Here is a 20867-nt window from a genome sequence, read left to right on the forward strand (position 1 = left end):
AGGTACCGGGACTTTTGAAAGTCCCGGTGCGGAGCAGGTCTTAAACCGGGACTTTTGAAAGTCCTGGCGCGAACCCAACACGAGACTTTCGAAAATCAAGCGACAGTTTAAGAAAAATATTTTTTTGTTAAAAAAAATAAAAAGTAATAGGCCGGATACCATACCTGTTGCTATGGACTTGTTTACATTTTCCAACTTGTCTATTGGAAGTCGTCAAGGAAGATAAACAACTTAAATAAAGTAGTTTCCAAGAGGGGGTTGAGGTAAGCATAGGAAAAAATGTCGAGAGTTTTATTGCTGTTTTGTTGGTGATAAGCATATTTCGCCAAATTTTTGTCCTGTTATTGGCAAAATCCTGGTTTTTGTGTCGCTGTGCCAAAAGAAGGGCCTTGGTGTTGCGCCATTTAGCAAGGAAAATTCAAGAAGCCTATGGATGAAACCAAGGTATATTTAATTTACTATTGGGTTAATTTTTAAGTAATACATGAATATGTATTTAAAGATCGAACGAATGGTGGAAAAGGATGTTAGTGGAATTCACTGTCGACAAGTGGATCGAACACTTTCGTGTTACCCGAGCAACGTTCAGATATCTAGTAGAGCTGCTCGGAGAAGATTTGGAACCAGGTTCTTGTTTTATCATAAAGATTTTCTGGCATAACTAATACTGTGCCAAACAATATTAGATCCTATGGCAGTGCGTAAACAGGTGGCTGTTGCACTCTTTAAATTGGCATCCAACTCGGAGTACCGCATTGTTGGGGAAATGTTTGCGATCCACAAAGCCTCTGTGCATAATTGTTTGTATAGGTAAGTACGGCCCTTTTCTGTGCTATAAGATTCGTCCCAAGTACCCAATTTTTACCAGATTTTGCCACGCCATGTGCAAAAAGACAAATGGCTTCATTATTCTGCCAAACAGGAAGAGGCAAAAATAATTGCTAGCAGATTTGAGGCCAGATACCACTTTCCTCAGGTGTTAGGAGCAATCGATGGGTGTCACATTCCCATAACTGCACCACAAGACGGTTACAGAGATTTCTGTAATCGAAAGGGTTGGCCGTCAATTGTTCTGCAAGCTGTGGTTGATCAGAATTTCATGTAATAACTATTAATTAACTTCTGTCTGTTGATTGCGTTACGGATATACATTCAAGTTTCAGAAACATCAACGTGTGAATGCCAGGTTGTGCGCATGATGCTGCAGTTTTATGCCAATCCGGAATTTACAAAAAATCCGCTTCTTTGCCACGGGTACAATGTCCTTTTCTGGTTGCATGGTTGTTAACCTTTTGTTTTATCCTCTCATGGACTGGCTGTTAAAACCATACAGCGGATCTGCCCTTCCACCTGCACAAGAATCATTTAATTGTTACTTGAGCAGTGCCCGCATTGTGGTTGAAAATGCATTTGGGAAACTTAAGGCACGGTGGAGAATATGTGCCAAAAAATGGAAGTCGACCACAGGTAGCACCTATTTTGATTGCCTTTGTGTTAGTTTTTAAGTTTAGTGCATTACCACAGATTTTCCCCGAAGATCATTACCACGTGTTGCATCCTGCACAATATCTGCGAGGGGTTTCCTTTCAAAGAAAGCAGCTTGCTGCAGGGAAGCAACGACGTAGTTGGTCCTACGGGTCCTACAGCCATAAGGAACGCGCTGTGTAATTATTTAGCTGCTAACTTTCCGCTCCACAAAAGCTTTGCATAAGTTATACAAGCGTGATGACCTGCATTTTGATCTCAAGGAAGGGCCTCTGTCAGATCGGACTTATTGCGTCCAAAGTTGTCCGAGGAAAAATAAATTTGAAGATGAAAGCCAAAGTTAAAATGCTGTTATACATTAGAAATAGTAAACGTTTCGAACACTAACTGCGTTCATCATCAGTACTAGAACGCAGTTAGTGTTCGAAACTTAACTCCAAATATTTTGCACCCGAAAAATAAATTAATGACAAAAATTCACAAATGTGGTGGTTCAATGTATTTCAAGGATATATATAAAACATTAAATGAAAAGTATACATATTTAATTAGAAGTTCAGATGAAAATACAACAACAAAATATAGTAAAACAAGCTAATAAATGATTTATGAAATTGATAAGCTAACAAACAAACAATAACAAATATAATAATTAGAATGATTAGAACATAATTAGTTTCCATTATTTACAAAACAGTTTTAATATATTTTGAACAGCATTTAACAAAGTTGCATTGGCAGCATTTGTTGCATTTTCCAATGCCTTTCTATATTTCTCTCCTTCCTTTAAAAACTTGATAAATGGATCCTCTTTTTCCTCCAATTTTGTTTTGTTGAGTTTCTAAAACACCAATGCCTGCATTTTTTTACTTTTGTCAAAGTAACCTAACAAACAACATCAATATAGCAAATTTAACAAAAGGGTTACTCAAACAACTTCACGGAGTGTGGTCAGTGGATGGTTCTGCAAACAAGTTTCAGAAATCAAGACAAAACTGATACTATTACAGAAAACAATACCTGAATTGCTGCAGCTTGTTTCGAAAATGCTATCTATGACAAAAATAAATTTGAGCAAATTTACATATACCAGTGCAAAACATTGGCCATATTTTCATGGTCGTCGTCTACAATTACTTCAGCTAGAATAAATTCTGCATTGCTGGTTTCTGGACAGGTTGAGTCAATGCCTAAATTTGTTTGTGCCTGCAACGAACATAACATTATTTCCCATTTATCGAGCAACAAACAAATTACATCTGCAAACTCACTTGTGTCCGGGGCCGATTTTGTAGAATCTCGTCCATTAGTTTTAACTGCGTAGTATTGTGATTTCATTCTTTTCCATTTAGTTGTAAGTTGCTCGCTACAAATGCAATACTTGTTCAAATATTGGAAAAAAGTTTGTTTACACACAAACCTTGCAAAATTAAAGCCCCTTGCTTTCAAAAATTCTGAAAACTTTTTATAGACCGATTTAACTTTGTTTTTTCTTAAATCTTGCAAAGTTCATCGGCTTTTGCCAAATTTAAAAACACCATTGTCGATGCATAGTCCCATTTTTGAGACATGTTTTTCTTTTTTTAATATTTATTTAACAATACTAAAAATAATTCCGCTGCAGACAACAAAATAGCGTTACGCAACACGAAACAAAACTGTAAACTATCTTGTAACCTATCGCGACTCCAAGGTTACGACCTTTAACCAACAATCGCTAGTGCCGCTACAGAGCAAATTTATAAAAGTCCCGATCATGTAAACAGGCCTATTTTCTGCCCTGTGTGTGATTTGGTTAGCCTGAGCAACCTACAGCCTTGCATTTTTCCCATGCCTCAGTGGAATTCTTTGCATGCACATTAAAAATTTTGACGTTCCTTGTCCCAAATTTTATTCACAGCCCGCTTAGCTTCGTCTAGCTTTTGTTTGGGATTACTGGGTAAAGGTATCGATTGTTGGTTTGATATTGTTTGCTTTATCCAGTTGCTTGTCTGGGTAGAATCCACATTTTTAGGGAGAGGGAGGTTGTTGAGAACACAGAAAATGTTAACGACACATAAACCTCCACAGTCATATGAATTTTTCTGTTGCGGAACATCTTCGCACTTTACAAATTTCCATTCTGCGTATGCAAGTTTTATACCGGCAACGGCGTAACAAGCGGTGACTATCTGAAAAGTTTTTGTCATGAAAGAGTTCAGTTTGGATGCTGTTTCAAATGTGTCAATTGAAGCAATACATTTTTCTTAGGGTTACATAGAAAGCAAAAATGGTCATAGTTGATTGCTTCTTTCACGCAGGCAAATGTAGCAATCACATCATGTATGTTCCATTCCGCACACTCTAATAAGGCACTGTATTGAAAATTCCAGTGTTTCCTCTGTCAACCATCGGGTTCCATCCAAACATTCCAATAGATGGGTTTTGCTCCATCCTTCGTCAATTTTGATTTCCGATATATAGTTAAGCCATGGAAAAAGCTGAACTTCCGCAGAATGTTTGAACTCACAGTCATCCAAATCATGGATGGCAAATTCGTCCACTATTGTACAAATCATCTTGTGTGTCAACCGTTTCGTTCAGTTTGTACCTGTCTCCTTTTTGGGGGATTGACGTTGCATGAAAGACACTTCGTCGGTGCAAAGGAAAAATTGCATCCGGGACGGGATCGTAATCATAATCTTTCGGTCTTGGCCGTTTACGACCAGACTTTTTTTCAGAGCCACGGCTTTTTTTCACCATCATAGAAAGTGAATAACTACGTCGGTCTTTATTTTTTCTCTCCTTATTCCTGTATGGCCATTTGTACTGCCAGAATATGGAAACATAGCCCGGTACTTGCACAAGAGCACTTCGAGGGCCTCGGGTTAAAAGTACGCTTTGTACGTCATTTACGAATGGATTCATTACCGGAAATGATGATGTTGCAGAGGAAAAACCAATGAGTCCACGATTAATGCACAAGCGTGCTCTTTGGGTCGACCGATATTCATCTCCCTTTTCCACACTGCCCACCTGTCTGGTTTCTTTTGACAGTGTCTCGCTTACAAGGTTTTCCATTGTGAAAATAATTGGCAAGTGGATTTCAGTGCGTGATTGCCGTAGATAGGAAAATTCTGCCTTTAATTGTCGTAGTAGTATATATCCTGCACTTGTTTCAAATTCATGATCATCAGGTCTATTGGAAAAAGTTTGTGTTTTGTTACTGCCTTTAGCACGTGGTTCATACTATCCGTAATATTGTTGGTCACAGCACCTTGTTGAAACGCTACAAACGATTCTGTCACAAACATGCAGGAGTGCTGTCTCCAGCGCCCCCCGTAGGATTGCAAACGCCCATAGCCACTTTGGGAACCACTGATCTACATGGTGCATGAAAGGATCCATAAGCACTGACGTCAGCTCCAAGATGCAGAAGAGAATCACCAGAATTTTTGAGTGTACGGGGTCTTTGTAGCCAAAATCATAACTCTCCTGGTGCCCTTTCAGAAGAGTTTCAATGAGCAACTTGTCAGTTTCTGTCATTGCTCGGAACCAATGGCAACCAATTGTTTCATTCTTTGTTCCTGTTCCACTATTTTTCAACTCTTCTTGTTGTCCTCAATTGGTTCCCTCTTTTTGTTCACTTCATCATCACTCAAACAAGCATCCAAACGACCATCTTCCATTCTTTTTGTTTATTCCACATTTCTTCTCAAATGCACAGGAAAAGTTGGCATTTTTTTTTCATTGATCTCCGAAAGAAACCTTTACATCCTTCACATGAAGATGCCAGGAGACGCTTATGTGTTGCGTGCTTGTCTGTTGCTTTTAATCAGCGCATTGGAAGAACGATTGTCGAAGATAAAGGAATGGCTTGTTTGCAAAATATCATTATTACGTAGAGCAAGAAGTCGTTCGTCTCATTTAAGCGATAGAGATACAACCCCCGAGCTGAATAGGACGGCGATGGATGATGAGTTGGGTGTTCCGACCCGCCCATTATTATCTCTTTTTGTTTGGTCAGAAACCAATTTACATTTCAATTCTTTCTGTTGCATTCGTGTACAATAATTCGTTACATTTGTTTGTGTCAATGTGTTGATACGTAAAAAAGTGAGCAACAAGCAGGACCATAAAAATTGAACTTGTGGTTGTAGGAGAAGGCTTTTAGTAAGCCGTTTATATGTGCGGCCGGAAGTGATGCTCACTCTGTCTCCGTAAACGGTAGTAGTGAGTCAGTCTGATACAGATAAGGCAGATGTCCCCAAGCACAATATACCAAAAACTGTTCAAACGGTTCCCCATACGTTTGTCTTTATAATCAGACGGATTTTAATTGCACGTCAGAAACTGCATTGTTGCAACAAAATCTCAGCGTAAATATGTCACCTGATGCTGTAATACAAGCAAACAATTAAAGAAAGAGTTGTCTATATGAGCTGTTGTGGTGGCTGCAACATCAAACAGATGAACGACTGTCTTACTTCGAAGGTAGACGCGGTATAATAGGCGGAGTTTACAAAACGATGTGGTTAATCACCCTGTAGCAAAACAAAATGCAACTACACGTCACAAACTGCATTCACATCTCAGCTGTTGCTGAATGCAAAAGAAGTTCTGATCGTAGCAGTGACCACCCCATAGTTTTCGATCACACTGGCGATCCTCTTTGTTAAGACCAGCATACAGCACTTCCCCTTGTATATGATATACTGCACGTTCGTGCTTCAGCGCATACCTCGGTAAACAGTGGGACTTAATACAAGACGAACCTTATCTGGACAAGTGCTCTTGGGTAGCCTGCTGGTAATTAGCACCCCGCCTTTTCCAATCGTTACGTTGCTGGACTTGTAGCATATCCCACATTAATAGACTCGCATAAAGTATAGGCCTAAGATGAAGTCGTGATTGAGGTTTTGCGAAATATACGCAGGTTTTGATTAACCATCGATTTTAATAGGGACCTTGGCACGTTAATCCACTTTGAAGTTCTACTCCAACAACACACTAATTTTTTTTACAAATCGTAAAGGGAATTGGGAGATCACGGTTGTTGTTGGTTGGTGGTGTTATATGGGGCGCAATCTTTCGTCGGTGCATCGAGCAGTGTTAACAGATTTCAGTGGAACTAATAGGCTCTTATGCTCATCTCGGTAGAAACCTACTCACACAAATCTGTTTACATAAAGTAACTTAGTTTTATTCGCTTTAAAATGCAGACGATTTGTTTTGCAACTGGAACTTAGTTATGCGCAAAATATGATTCGTAGTGTTAATTAGGAAAAACAAAATGCTCTGTTAGTGCGTTGACATATGCCAGAATAAAGCATGACATGAAGATGTCAATCAAAGAGAATATTTGAATTATGAGAAGGAAGTACAGAGGCCAGTTGTCATCCCCGCTACCGTTGAGGAGGAAGACCACGTGTGGAATTATAAACCTGCGGGAAAACAGAGCGAGATTTTTCGCTAAGTATAATTTACCCACTGACAATATCACACGCATTTAAACCTACCTGAGAGATTCCCCCAACAAGCTGTAAATCTTGTGAATAATTGTTTTCAATCATTATACGGAGAAGTACAACGGTTACCACACCAGAGCCAATTACACCTGACCGGATTAGACCACGGTCCACTTTCTCATTTCTCGTGAGTTTAAGTTGACTTTGCCTTGTGAATTTACTCCTGCATAATGAAAAGTAATTTTAATTTTGCCCCTTTGCTTCAACAAAGAACCTTTTAGTGGGCTACGATATTTGGCACCGGGTTGCACACCGCTGATGTTATGTCAGAGTTCGACCTTCAAACAAATCATTTGCCAGGATGTCGTTCAGACGTGAGGAAGTTGGGAACCGAAGAAATGTAGGAAGGTTGTTAAACTGAGACCGAGTTTTCCAATTCAGTCAAATAATGTTAAGTCGTTGTTGTTAGTAATTTTCGGGGCAAAATCAAATGTAATTAGATTTAATTGAACAAAATTACTAAGTTTGGTGAATTTGTAGAGGTACCTGCTGTAATGACGGTGATTTAAAAAAAAACGGATCAGTATGGAATCAGTCTTGTTCACTCCAGACTGCAAAATGAGAGAAAGGTTTGCAAACCATCAATTTATTTTGTTTAATATTACCAACGGTATGTAACTGCAGACGCACTACATCAGCCAGCGTTGGTCTTCTTAATTATATCGGAATAAGTAAAGTCAAAATGTAGTTGAACCGTTGTAAATATTGCTGGCGAATGAGTCGTTCCGGAAAATAATATAAAAATAATTCCATGACCCGATACTGGTAATATTATGTTATAACTTTAAGTGCCACTTGGGTGACGTCACAACAAAGCCCGTTTACGTATTGTGTTAATCCGCCGTTGTGAGGTAGCTCCTATGTGCGAAGTACAGTATAGCCCAGCAAGTTGATTGTATTTTGGGACAGTTTAGGGTACCTTTGGCGGAACGGTGACAAAGTACAGATAAATTAATGCCCAAAGCGTTTTTGAAAAACTATTTTTTGCAGTAGGAACATGGCTTTTAAATGTATAGTAATATAACACCTGTAAGACAACTGACTTCAAATGCTTGAAAAAAAAAACACTCTATTTGCATTTTCATGTCATTATGTACCAACACATTATTTGCGTGAAACAGCTTCAGAGATGTAAAAAATAACCACAATACCATTTCTTCCCTTGTTTTGTTCTTTCCACATTTGCTCCAATCCTAATCCATAATTTATTTTTTTTAATGCAAAAATTACTGTAGCAAAATCAAATGTTATGTAGGCTTAAAGCAATGTACGCAGGCATAATGGCAGCAAAACTAACTGTCTATAATCAAAATGCCGGGTATCACCCTAAAAGAGACAGCGGCACCATTTATTAAAACAGAGTTAGCAATAGTTGACCATATCTAAGATGAACAAAATGTTTGCAAATTTTGAAAGAAATTGATGTCTCAGAATGTTCAAAAACTGCAGCATTATAAAATGCAATGATAAAGTTAATCAATGATAATTACACCTCCACACTAGCAAAAGTAGAGCGGCATTGATCTTTCTTTACAATAATCAGCAGCAATTATGGTACCAAAGTAGGTTATGACACCATAATACGTTCGAAATGACTTCCCAAGGTTGTTTGACACGAAAGACAAAAATGTAAGATATATAACCTCATTGTGTTTTATCAGGTGTGGATTGAAGATGGTTGTTGCTGGAATCCTGCTTTCCTTCATCACACTTACTTCAGCACGGTATTCGATCTGGGATAGTAAGTATTCTGTGGAAGCAATGAATAAATCAAAAGACTGTGTTGATTATCACGTATATGGCGTTTTGCCAGCATTTTTATGATTAGGTGTAAACAGGTCCACCAGCTGTTATTTTTGGTTATAAATTTGAGTTGAAATACCACCAGAAATCGTAGTGTTAATATTTGAACAGGTTTCTATGTTACTTATATGTCAATCAAGTTTGGCCAAAACTTTGTGACCCGGTGTAAAAGTATATTCCGCTTTTGACACGCGCAATATAGGTTCTCAACCGCCCCAGTCCATTGATTTATTGACAAAAATATTTAAACTGCGTCAATTGATAACAGTTTTTTTAGCAACGGTTTCGTCAAAAGGTCACAAATTTACACACAAAAACTTTTAGAATATTTTACTAACCTTTTATTTTCGTTAATAAACTTTTAATAAATGAAATTAAATTGTCATAAAAATTAATTGGGACCAACGAAACTGCCCACTCTTTTATATATGTGTATCGAAACACAGAAATAAATCATTTTTCTTTTGATTAAATGAAATGAATTCCATTTGTTGCATATTGTTTCGTGCAGAATTCACTTGCGATGATGGGAGTAAGGCGTTTGTTGCGATGTTTTGTGATGATTTTCAGCGTGGCCAAGATTGCCGGGACGGAAGTGATGAGAAACTGGCCAACTTTTCCACCTATCCTGAAAACCCCACCATTCCTTACATAAGGTAAAACTCAAACGTGTTTCCTACAGTTTATGTTATCGAAGCAAGTGGTTGGAATGTTTTCACGGGATTGCTTAATAAGGAAAACTAAGAAATTCTTTAACAATCCGTTTTAAAACAAAACTGTTCAAAAAACAGGCATTTTTAGATTTAAACGTTTATAATTTCTATGTGAATAAAAATTGCCAAACGCGCAAACGGAGCGAAATGTTTGTTACAGAAACGTTATGTACCGATGTGAAGCTCCAAATGTGAATTTAATCCAAGGAAAAGTCTATGTTGTGAATGAACTTTTGAGATAGATTGTTGTGTTTTTATTTTCTGTTCTAAAGCGTTGTTTATACAAAGTTTCCGTTTGTCAAAGAAAACATATCGTTAATTTAACAACCATTGATATAAACGGTATTTCATGCCCTGAAAATTTAAAGCGTACTACTTTGAATGAGAAAGTCAAAGATGCCGTTCATTTATGCAGACATTTCAAGCACAGCTGGGTTATCATCATTTGATTCGTCGTTATTTACAACTTTATTGCCTGTTGATGCTAACATATAATGACCCAAATCAACTGGTCATGTAATATTTGTATTTGGACAATACAATAAATAGAGTTTCCAATGTGTAATTTGAATTCGTTCTGATAGATCTCCTTATCTTATTCTTACATCGAACCTCTTCTAAAGACACTACCTAAGATGAATCTAGGATAATTTTAATCTTCTAAAGCTAAAATCTTGTAAAGGCTATTTGTCAAACAAATTCTACTTTCTTTCCAAAATTCAAGGTAGATCGCGTGCTAACTCAGGTTGTTGAGTCTTCAACTAGGTTTCTGTTACTTTTGTTAGCAGGACATTTTTATTGTGTCTTTTCGTTTTTTTTTTTATTTTTTTTTATAAAACATGCTGGATTTCACAAACATTCCACTTGCTCTCGCGTGTTGTTCCTTATTCCATAATCTACAGCTACTTCGCACTTCTTAAGTCTGACAGCTATCCTGTCTTGACCGTCTCTAGCACCATTACTCTCATATAATCACACAAAACTGCACTTCGTTTCAAACCTCTGCCTCACAACAAATTCCTCACAAACAAACCGACACCGATCAATCATTATTTAATGTAATACATTCTTACTTTGAATGCAGTTGCGACAACAAGTATGACCTGCAACGTTCAAAGAAAGAATGTGCTCTAAGACGTGAGGAGTTTTGTAAAGGAATGATCCGATGTGTTGACAAAACACTGTGTGATATCTGCCCTTCCCACTTCGAGTGTCCGAATTCAGCTTGTTGGAAACGTTCGACAGTTTGTGATGGCGATCCTTGCAATGACTGTCCAGCTTTCCAACACTGGAATAATGGACATGGATTCAAATGTGTTCGGAATGGCAGGAATTGCAATCTTCCGCAGATGTTTCTACGAGACGGTATTGCCGATTGTGATGATAAATCTGATTTGTGTTACACCTTGGAGAATGGAGACGTCAGGTAATTATAGAACTATGGAAAATGCTCCAAACAAATGGTGTTGGTCATTTAACAATGTTGATGATTACTGCAGAAACATTTCTTCTTTAAACGAGACATTGTGCTTTCAATGCTCAAATGACCCCCTGATCATTTCAAGGACAAGTGTATGCGATGACGTCATAGATTGCCCTGATATGAGTGACGAATGCAGTTGTAATGGGAAAGCGCCTCAGCAATGTTGGAATGACAATAAAGCGTATATCGGGTAACTTTTTAATTCTGTTTTTTTTTCAGCGACTTACTTTTGATTATATTTAGTTCAATGCGACGTTGTAATTGTTTCGACAATAATGGGGTCTGTTACAACATAATGGATCAAACCAACATTTCCTGTAACTCACAAGATGTAATCTGCGACAAACTTGCGCATTGTCTGGGAATTTCCCCATGTCAGTACCTCTGCCCCTCCCACTTCCAGTGTCCGAATTCAGCTTGTTGGAAACGTTCGACTGTTTGTGATGGCGATCCTTGCAATGACTGCCCAGCTTTCCAACACTGGAATAATGAACATGGATTCCAATGTGTTCGGAATGGCAGGAATTGCAATCTTCCGCAGATGTTTCTATGGGACGACATTGCTGATTGCGACGATAAATCTGATTTGTGTTATACCTCAGAGAATGGAGATGTCAGGTATTGTTACAACAAGCTTCATAAATTTTGAGAAAACTACATCGTTTTCTGCTATTTTTTGTTACAGAGACGTGCAAAATTCTCACACATTTAATAATCGGTTATGCTTCCAATGTACAAATGACCCCATGATCATCTCAAGATCAAGTGTGTGTGATGACATCATTGACTGTCCTGATAAAAGTGACGAATGTTTTTGTCAGTCTGAGAAAACCAAAGATTGTGGCAAGTTTTATCCGTAAGTGAAAGCAGAGTGTTTTAATAACAACAAAATAATTTCATTGGCAGTAACAATGTTGCGCAATCTCAATCCAATATCCTGCTGAGAGTTTGTGTTACGACCGCTTGTGCGCAGCCTGGTCCTGCGCCGTTCGCCCCACTAGGTAAAACGCGCCCACCCAACTATCCACCAAGACAACCCACTCTTGGTTTGAATGGTAGTGTTGTAGCAAGTGGGGCGTGGGGTGGGCGCGTTTCACCTGGTGGGACGAAGTACAAGCTCTCGGCTAGTGGTTCCACCAAAGTTCCAAATTTACATACATTATTACATCTTAACACTTATTCAAATAGAAACCAGATAAAAGCTAGTTAGCTCTTAACAGCAAAAGTTTAACAGCATAACAATGTCGTCGTAAACACAGACAACACTTTACTCTGGTTAAAGGTGAAACCGAATTAATCAAGCGTTAATTCTCTCTGTATACTTTAACTTAATCAAATATTTTCAGTGCCAATAAGGAAGTGAAGAACGAATGCTCAAAAACAACCAATTACATACAAGGAAAGTGGGAATGTCAGGTAACTAAACAGGTCCAAATTATTATTTTATCAAAAAACAGTTTACCAGAATCATAACCTTGTATCGTTGTAATGTATCAGCACTTGGTGCATAACAAATGTTTTTGCAGCAGAAAAACGTATACATCGAATTAGTGCATAATTAATATAAAAATCTTCTGTTTTCCCTACAGAACCGATTCAATCCTCCGATTAAATACAAGGAACTGAGGTTTCTGAAAGTTTAATCCCGCTATAAAAGTTAGAAACCACAAGAGCAGAAGGGTAGCTTGGTGATGTAATTACGTCACCATAATCGACTCGGTTTCGATAAAATAAGAATAAAATATTTCTTCCAACATCACCAACAAAACTTCCAACGAAAAAAAACTTGAAATAAACTTCCGGTAGGGTGACCACGTGGTTTGTTTTACACAGGGTTGGTTCGGGTGGTTGCCTTTCTATAACAAACTTCTGTGCGATGGGAAGCAGGATTGTGGTAGTAGACTCTACAATTCTGACACAAGTGATATCTACGACCACGATGAAGATCGTCCACTTTGCAAACATCGGAAATACTGCGACACAAAAGACGGACTTATCAATATTGCTATGGCCAAAGTATGCGACGGTTTTATCGATTGCAAGGATGAAAGTGACGAATATCCAGAAGAATTGTGCACAAAGGAAGGAAGATTCTACTGTCCAGGGTTAAACAGAGAAAAAGTACAAATTTTGGCAGCTTACTTTTTAACAACTGTTTTAGTAACAAGCTCGTAATTTTTGTGTGTCTTGGGCAAATAAAAAAGACAATTTAATTGGAAAAAATGACAAAACTAAAAAATATTTATAGATTTCGATCAACAAATCGGATGTTTGTGACCTCACAATCAACTGCAATGATCAAAGTGACGAAATAAACTGCACAAATGACGGAAGGTTTTATTGCGAAAACAAACATCCATTGTTTGTTAAGAAGGAAAAGGTAAACTCAGATAATATGCAGATTTATGACCACTGGCAACAAGATAACAACCTCGACACAACATATTTTAAAGTTACTGGCCCAACCCAAGCTATCTAACAATTTCTTGCAAACTTGTCAAATTAAAGCACTAAGTACATTTACTCTACATAGAAATTCAACGGAATTGGCGACTGCTCGGACTGGTCTGACGAGTGCCCGACAAAAACAAAACCGTCCGACGAAAACATATTTTCTTCACGATACGAGTTGATTGCAAACCCATTTCTACGAGCGATTGTGTGGATAATGGGTACATTTGCCATACTCGGGAATTTGGTAAAATTAAATCGGTTCAAGGTATTTCAACATTACGGAATATTCTAAAGACCTTTACTTTTGAGGTTGTCATGGTAATTGAAGGCAAAACGTTGGTGACGACAGAATCAAAATCTGCTGCATTTCGCACAAACCATCTGCTCGTTTTGAATCTATCCGTTTCCGATCTACTCATGGGAGTTTATCTGCTCATGCTGGGAGCCGCTGGTGTCAGATACTCTGGAAATTATTGTGCCAATGACCTTATTTGGAGATCTAGTGGAAGTTGCACCACAATGGGTGTTCTGGTTTTGCTTTCAAGCGAAACATCGGTGTTTACAATGGTTCTGTTGACCATATACCGACTGTATGCTGTAAAAAACGTGGGTAAATTGGTACTGTGTGAGTCAAATAAAATTCTTGTCCGATAGAACACGTGACTGAAGTTTTCCTGACCTAGAAATGTACAAACTTTACATTTGTGGATATGACGGTAAAGTGTTTTATGTTTCAGCCATTTGATGCATCTTCGAAACCGGACTTGAAAACAGTCATCCTATCCATTATTCTCTCCTGGGCACTTTCCTTTACAGTTGCCTTAATTCCTCTAACAACTCAACTTGAATATCTGTTTGAAACCAAAGCTTGGATGAATGAGAATCCGTTTTTTGACCATGTTGAAGTCGAATTTTCCAGTAAGATATTGTTGTGTAAATGGCCAAACCGTTTCAATCCACGTTTACAGGCATGAATAACTTCATGAATCGATTTGTAACCTTTCAACACAACTTCACAAGCAATGATTCTCAGGTGCTTAGCACTGCCCTCAAGCGAGTGAATGATGCTAATTCCTGGATGGATTTGATGAATATACTTGGGGATTACAACTACACCGCGCTATTTAATATTTCTGGAAATTTGGGGTTTGTTTTTATTCGCTCAAAAATTTACTAGCTACAAAAATGTTTATGTGTAGATATTACAGCAGCAGCAGTGTTTGCATCAGCAAACTGTATGTAACAACCAACGACAAGGCATGGGGATATTCAATCGCCATCATTACTCTCAACTTTCTGGCCTTCATGTTCGTGGCAGTTGCTTATTCCTGGATCTACAAGAGGTCAACTGACAGTGCCAGGCAAGTGAACGAGAGACCTAGAGATGGAAGGGCGGCAACACAAAATAAAGGCAAGCATATGCATATGTGCCAACGCATCATTTCTGTAATGGTGATTGTTTTGGCAGAAATGCAAAAGAAAATCCTTCGACTGGTAATTACTGATTTTTTTTGTTGGATTCCAATTTCTATCATGGCATTTGTAAACTTGGCCGGAATCCCTATGCCTCCAGTGATATACGCTGTGTCAGCAATCATCCTGCTCCCCATCAACAGCTCTTTAAATCCCCTTATCTACTCCAACGCTCCCAAGCGGCTTTATGACAGAGTTCGGGATGGTCTTTGTGCCATTTCCAATCGTCAACCACAGGAAGATCAGAAAAATGTGATTGTGGTCGCCAACCTAGAAAACTTACGTGTAGTTGAAGCAGAAACCGCTCTGTAAACAAACACTACATTTATTTTGTACAGTGGAACAAACAAGCACGGGAAACAAAAGTCTTGGAGTGAAAATATTACCTCCGGTACCGCTGGTTGCACACATTTGCATTCAGCATTAATATCCCCACTTTATTTTGATAACTATTAAACTTTTGTATATGGAGGAAGCATTTGAGTGTGATGCATCTTCAAATGTTCGTATAAGATGAAATATGATGCAAGTTGGAATACAATGGTGATGAATTCAGCGCATTTCAGCGACCACTAGGAACTTCGTGTCGCTGGATGATCGTTTATTTGTAAATATGATGTTATAATATTGGAAACACTCAATGCAACCAACTCATGGAGTACAAACTATTGGCAGAGGAAAATATTATCCTGCCCCCTATTATACACACACAAAAAAATAAAAAAAAACCCTCAAAAACCCCTCTCGCGCGCCTTGTACATAAATGTCGCCCTGCGTACACGCATGTTACAAACATCTTGCAATGTCAAAATTGTGTTTAGTAATTAAGCAGTTTTGTTTTGGTAATACCCCTATTGTTAACCAGAATTTGCTTGTTGGAAAATTTAGTTTTGTTTCAACCAGTATTGCATGTTAAATTATGAATAAGACATACAAAAGAATTGTAATGACAGCTTATACGTATGGTTATAAATCTGTCTTTATTGTCATACTTTGCAGTAAAATCTTCTTGCTTTCTTATTTATACAAAACAAGACCTTTCCATGCTTTCTTCTTTGCCGGTTTATTTATAATCGATATTGCTGTTCCTCATGCAGTTGGTCGGATCCTAAGTTTTTGCCGTAAGTTTAACGTAAACACAAATATAGATATTTGTTTCGCTAAGTAAAAAGTTAAACAAACTGTAGATTGATTTTGTTCCACTTTCGTCGTTGTAATAAACATAGTGTTTATGTGAGGATAAAATGTGCGATTGAATTCTTATATAAGGTACAAATATCATACATGTTCGCATTTATCACGCAGTCATCGATGCGTGCGCTTTGCGCAAGGTGGGATCGCAGACCGCATTGTGACGTCATCATGCAAAACAAGTTGTTGCGCAACCCTAAGTTACTATGGCCATGTTGCGCCTAACTACAATACACATAAATTAAAAATTAACGTGTACAATTATCAATGTACAACATAACCAGCATGAAATGTGATTCCCACAAAACTGGAAAGAAAATAGTTGTCCTCCAGGTTTCACCATCAGACAGCAAGGCATGTTGAAAAACTTTGTCCACTCTTTTGAATTTATATCCCTGTAATATTTGGCTACTAACATCCGATGAAACTGATCCATGGGTAGGTACCACTGATCTCTATAAACACTGGATTGAGCATCTCACTGTGACGTATTAATGGTTTTTGAGGCAAATTGAAAGACACGGCCGCCATCTTGGAAGGTCCAACTTGCTGTGCGGAAGGTATTGTAAAATGAGTTTTTGGGGTGATAAAAAAAAATTTAATTAAACTAAACGGTTATTATTCATTTTTTAGTAAGGAGGAGTGAGCAAGAAAAGAGTAAGACAAACGAGTGTTAAAATTAGTGCACAATGCTGTGCGTTCTAATACAACAAAAGAAAATTTAAAAAAGGAGAGAGTGTAGCGAAAACAGTGTAATATTAACATGAAAAATGTAATACAGGCATTGTTTATATTCTTGACCTGTATTCCACGTACATAAGGACAACCCAAGCGTGGTGCAATTTAAACAACGACCGCCCCGACTCTAAAACAATAACCTCGACTCTAAACTGTTGTAACTTGCTGGTCCGCCCTGACTTGCCTCGCGGGCGCCATTGACCAGTGCCACTATATAATGAATTGCATTTGCCTGTGTTGTGAAAGAGTTGGTGGGGGACGTGAAGGTGAATCCACCCTTTGTGTGGTGATTCCACACGATTCCATTCTACTTGTGGTTTCATTTGGACTGCTGCTGTACGTTTAACATCTTAATAAAAGATTGTTTACCTGATTGGATTTGATCACAACATTTGAATGATGGTTTGCTGTCGCACTTTCGTAAAACGCAACATTAGTGTGCACCTCGTGATGGTACTTCAGCAACGACAAGGCAAAATTCAAATACAATGAACTGTTGATCGACTTCTTTTGTTGGAATACGAACTTTAAACTTGGAAAACTCGAGTGCTGTGCAGATTTTTTTCACAACAATTTGGACAAACTTTGGACTTCTGAAGATTGCAAATTTTTGATTCATTGATGCCGTTATGATTGACGCAAAATTCCACCATTGGAATACTCACTTCAACAAAAATTGGATTAGAGGATTTTGAACTTTTCATACAAGGTTGGATTATACGGAATTTTGGTCCTGTGAAAGATAAATATTTTCCTGTAACACCTCTACTGGACTATGGGACACGGAACTTTGCTACATCGATGGAAGACCTCGCCTAATTTGACCCGGTACTGTAATTTATACACTTGTTCTATATTCGTTTTTAAAGCCGAACTGCTGCAAAGCATGTTTGTTAAATCTTTGTAAGCAAAAGAAACACGCCTACCCTTCGCGGTTATGTTATTGTATTATTGCCCTATATTGTGGTTTAACACACTTACGTAGACAACCCGGGTGACACGAACGTGGATGTTTTGGAAGGGAAAAAGGCATGTCCTTTTTTCTCGTCACTCTCTTTCTCGCGCACATCCATGCGGTTGGGTTCTTTGGCGGGAACTTGCAGGTTGTGGCGTCTGGATTGCTGTTTTGTCAGTAATGATGTTGAATTTAAAACTTGTGTTGTTTTCTATTTCGTGAATAGGAAAAATGAATTTCCAAAACTGCAAAGTATACAAAATTTTCTGCACAACACCCGGGGCGCCTCCTGTGCCTGAGGTTCCAGCCCCGGGTGTTGTGCAGAACAACACCCCCCAAACAGCAAAGGTAAGATTTAAAGATTCTTTTTTTTTTTTCTGTAATTGATGTGGTTGCATTTTTGTTTTTCAGAAAAGAAGTTTACCAAAGGGGTATTAAGTGGAATATGTTTTTTTTCTGTTTTGATTATATTTGCAATTTATTACAGATTCCTCAGTAAAAAAGAATTTGCGAGGTTGCAGGAGTAAAACTTGTGAAAACACCTAATATATGTATACCCTAATTTCTTTTTTTTTAGTTTGGAAAAAATTCCAAAATCGTCGAAGTAAGTGCTTGTTGATCTCCAATTATGTAGCCTGCCTATTGTGAAATAGTGGTTACCAATAAGTTTTGTTTACTGTGCAGATGGGTGCCGTTGGAACATTTTAGAGAAAATGTTTTAAAGTATATATTTTGTGTAGATTAAGAAATCAAGAAAAGTATTAGTAAGTAACCAAGCAAGTAGCAATAGTGGTTACCAATAAGTTTTGTTTACTGTGCAGATGGGTGCCGTTGGAACATTTTAGAGAAAATGTTTTAAAGTATATATTTTGTGTAGATTAAGAAATCAAGAAAAGTATTAGTAAGTAACCAAGCAAGTAGCATGTATTGGTGTCTAACATATTCTTGAATCTTTTTCTCAAACACATATCCAAAATAAAAATTACTTTGTTGCAGACAAATGAAGTAAACAAAACCATGGTATGTATCTGTAAAGTAAAACTGCATACAACCAAGTCCAAAATTTTGTCTTATATTTGAACAAGTTTTCACTCATATTTTTGTGTACCTTTTTTGTGCAGCCTAAAAAATCAAAAGAAACTGACGTAATTTGCAAAACATTTGTTTGAGAACATTTCAACCAGTCCTGATATTTTGTGCAACATAATCTTTTAGATCTTAAACAACATTCTAACCAGTCTTATTTTGTTTTGCAGTCTACTTCAAAAGAATCAGAGGTAACTGACTATATTGCGATACCTATGTGTGTCCAACATAATTTTGAAACATTTAAACCAGTCCGAAGTTTTTGTGCAACATAAGATTGAATTGTATATTAAACAACATTCTAACCAGTCTTATTTTGCTTTGCAGCCTACTTCAAAAGAATCAGAGGTAACTGACTATATTGCGATACCTATGTGTGTCCAACATAATTTTGAAACATTTGTTTGGCAATATTTTAACCAGTCATATTTTGTTTTGCAGCCTACTTCAAAAGATTTAGAGGTAACTGACTACACTTCGCTTGAATCATATGATAAACAACACTTTAACCAGTGCTAATTTTATTGTTTTTGTAGGCCAAGGATTGATATGATTGTAAGTATATCACCACAAAGCTTATGCATGTCATTAAAATGTTGTTGTTTTATTTAGATACACCAATAAATGGAGAAAAACTTTTGTTTGTTTATTTGAAAGAGCTTTGCAACCTTCGCACAGCATAGTGGCATATACACCTCACTCGATAACCAAGCGATTGCACTGGTTAGGGTTTTGCAACCTTCACACAGCATAGTGGCATATACACCTCACTCGATAACCAAGCGATTGCACTGGTTAGGGTTTTGCAACCTTCACACAGCATAGTGGCATATACACCTCACTCGATAACCAAGCGATTGCACTGGTTAGGGTTTTGCAACCTTCACACAGTATGGTGGCATATACACCTCACTCGATAACCAAGCGATTGCACTGGTTAGGGTTTTGCAACCTTCACACAGCATAGTGGCATATACGGTACACCTCACTCGATAACCAAGCGATTGCACTGGCTAGGGTTTTGCAACCTTCGCACAGCATAGTGGCATATACACCTCACTCGATGACCAAGCGATTGCACTGGCTAGGGTATGCCTATATTGCACATTCTTATGTTTAACTTGGGCAAACAAAATACATATCATCAGATGCATCATCAACAGTTTTGCCAACACACTGATGACTTTTTTGCCACTGAGAACTTTGATCAGAAGATACGCTTGTTTTTTCCAATTCATGTGAAATTGTTGGTTCTTCAAGTGGCTTAGTTGCAGGTTTATCGATTTTCTTTGAGGGGGGTTGAACAGTTAATTGACCAACAATCTCCGGATCAAGTACCATATGTACTGAATTGTGGTAACATGCAGGTAGACTGTACCAGTCCACATCATCATACTTGTGAAAAACAGCGAACATGTGCTTGCGAGGCAAAAAGTACCCGGTAAAGTCTGCACATGTGTATGTTGGGAAAACATCAGTTCCACCGAAATTTATTGAATGTATCTCATCAGTTGAACTTTTACATAAAAAACATTTGCATTCCTCTGAATTGTATTAGGTGCTACGTTTGATGATTCCCCGATTCGTTGAATGCAATGCTTTACTATCTTTCGAGGTCGATTTTGAAGGAATGGGGGAACAAAGTCACTGTAAGTCCTGTAGTGACTCGAGGACCTCATGTTTTCTTGTTGATATCTAAAAATGCGTGCTGGTTTGTTCATTTGTAGGTCGACATCATAAGATTTAAACAGAAGTTTCTATGTCACAAACTTACTTAACCAATCCTTCTGGTAGAAACTCTTTATGTAAAATTGTAATAAGCCCAGAAAGGGATTTGTCTGTTCTAAAACGGATGTGGTATTCCTTTAAAACTCTATTTTGTCTTTCAACGCCATTATTGGTTCGTATAAGAACCCTCAGGCGATCTGCACGGTAAACCCACAACCATCTCTAAAACATAGCAAATAAATATAGAAGTG

The 20867-nt window shown here is 37.9% G+C and overlaps 1 protein-coding gene across 1 annotated transcript; it reads left to right on the forward strand.

The window, feature by feature from the left end:
- The first annotated feature begins 8543 nt into the window (after positions 1 to 8543).
- On the forward strand, positions 8544 to 15230 carry LOC145909705 (uncharacterized). The gene is made up of 16 exons (XM_082997059.1): positions 8544 to 8554; positions 8654 to 8733; positions 9307 to 9451; positions 10593 to 10934; positions 11008 to 11181; positions 11235 to 11609; positions 11677 to 11847; positions 12338 to 12407; positions 12825 to 13112; positions 13240 to 13371; positions 13525 to 13689; positions 13755 to 14051; positions 14183 to 14363; positions 14414 to 14591; positions 14645 to 14856; positions 14914 to 15230. The coding sequence occupies exons 1-16, from the start codon at positions 8544 to 8546 to the stop codon at positions 15228 to 15230; spliced, it is 3138 nt and encodes a 1045-aa protein (XP_082853185.1).
- Positions 15231 to 20867: the final 5637 nt, after the last annotated feature.

Source organism: Ascidia mentula, chromosome 7 (assembly GCF_947561715.1).
Source record: "Ascidia mentula chromosome 7, kaAscMent1.1, whole genome shotgun sequence".
NCBI classification, from domain to species: domain Eukaryota; kingdom Metazoa; phylum Chordata; class Ascidiacea; order Phlebobranchia; family Ascidiidae; genus Ascidia; species Ascidia mentula.

What these genes read in the sequence shown, in the direction of transcription:
- LOC145909705 (XM_082997059.1), top strand. An exon ending in ACGGTATTCGATCTGGGATA is followed by an intron (nt 8,734 to 9,306) that starts GTAAGTATTCTG and finishes TGTTTCGTGCAG; the next exon opens with AATTCACTTGCGATGATGGG. An exon ending in TTGGAGAATGGAGACGTCAG is followed by an intron (nt 10,935 to 11,007) that starts GTAATTATAGAA and finishes TGATTACTGCAG; the next exon opens with AAACATTTCTTCTTTAAACG.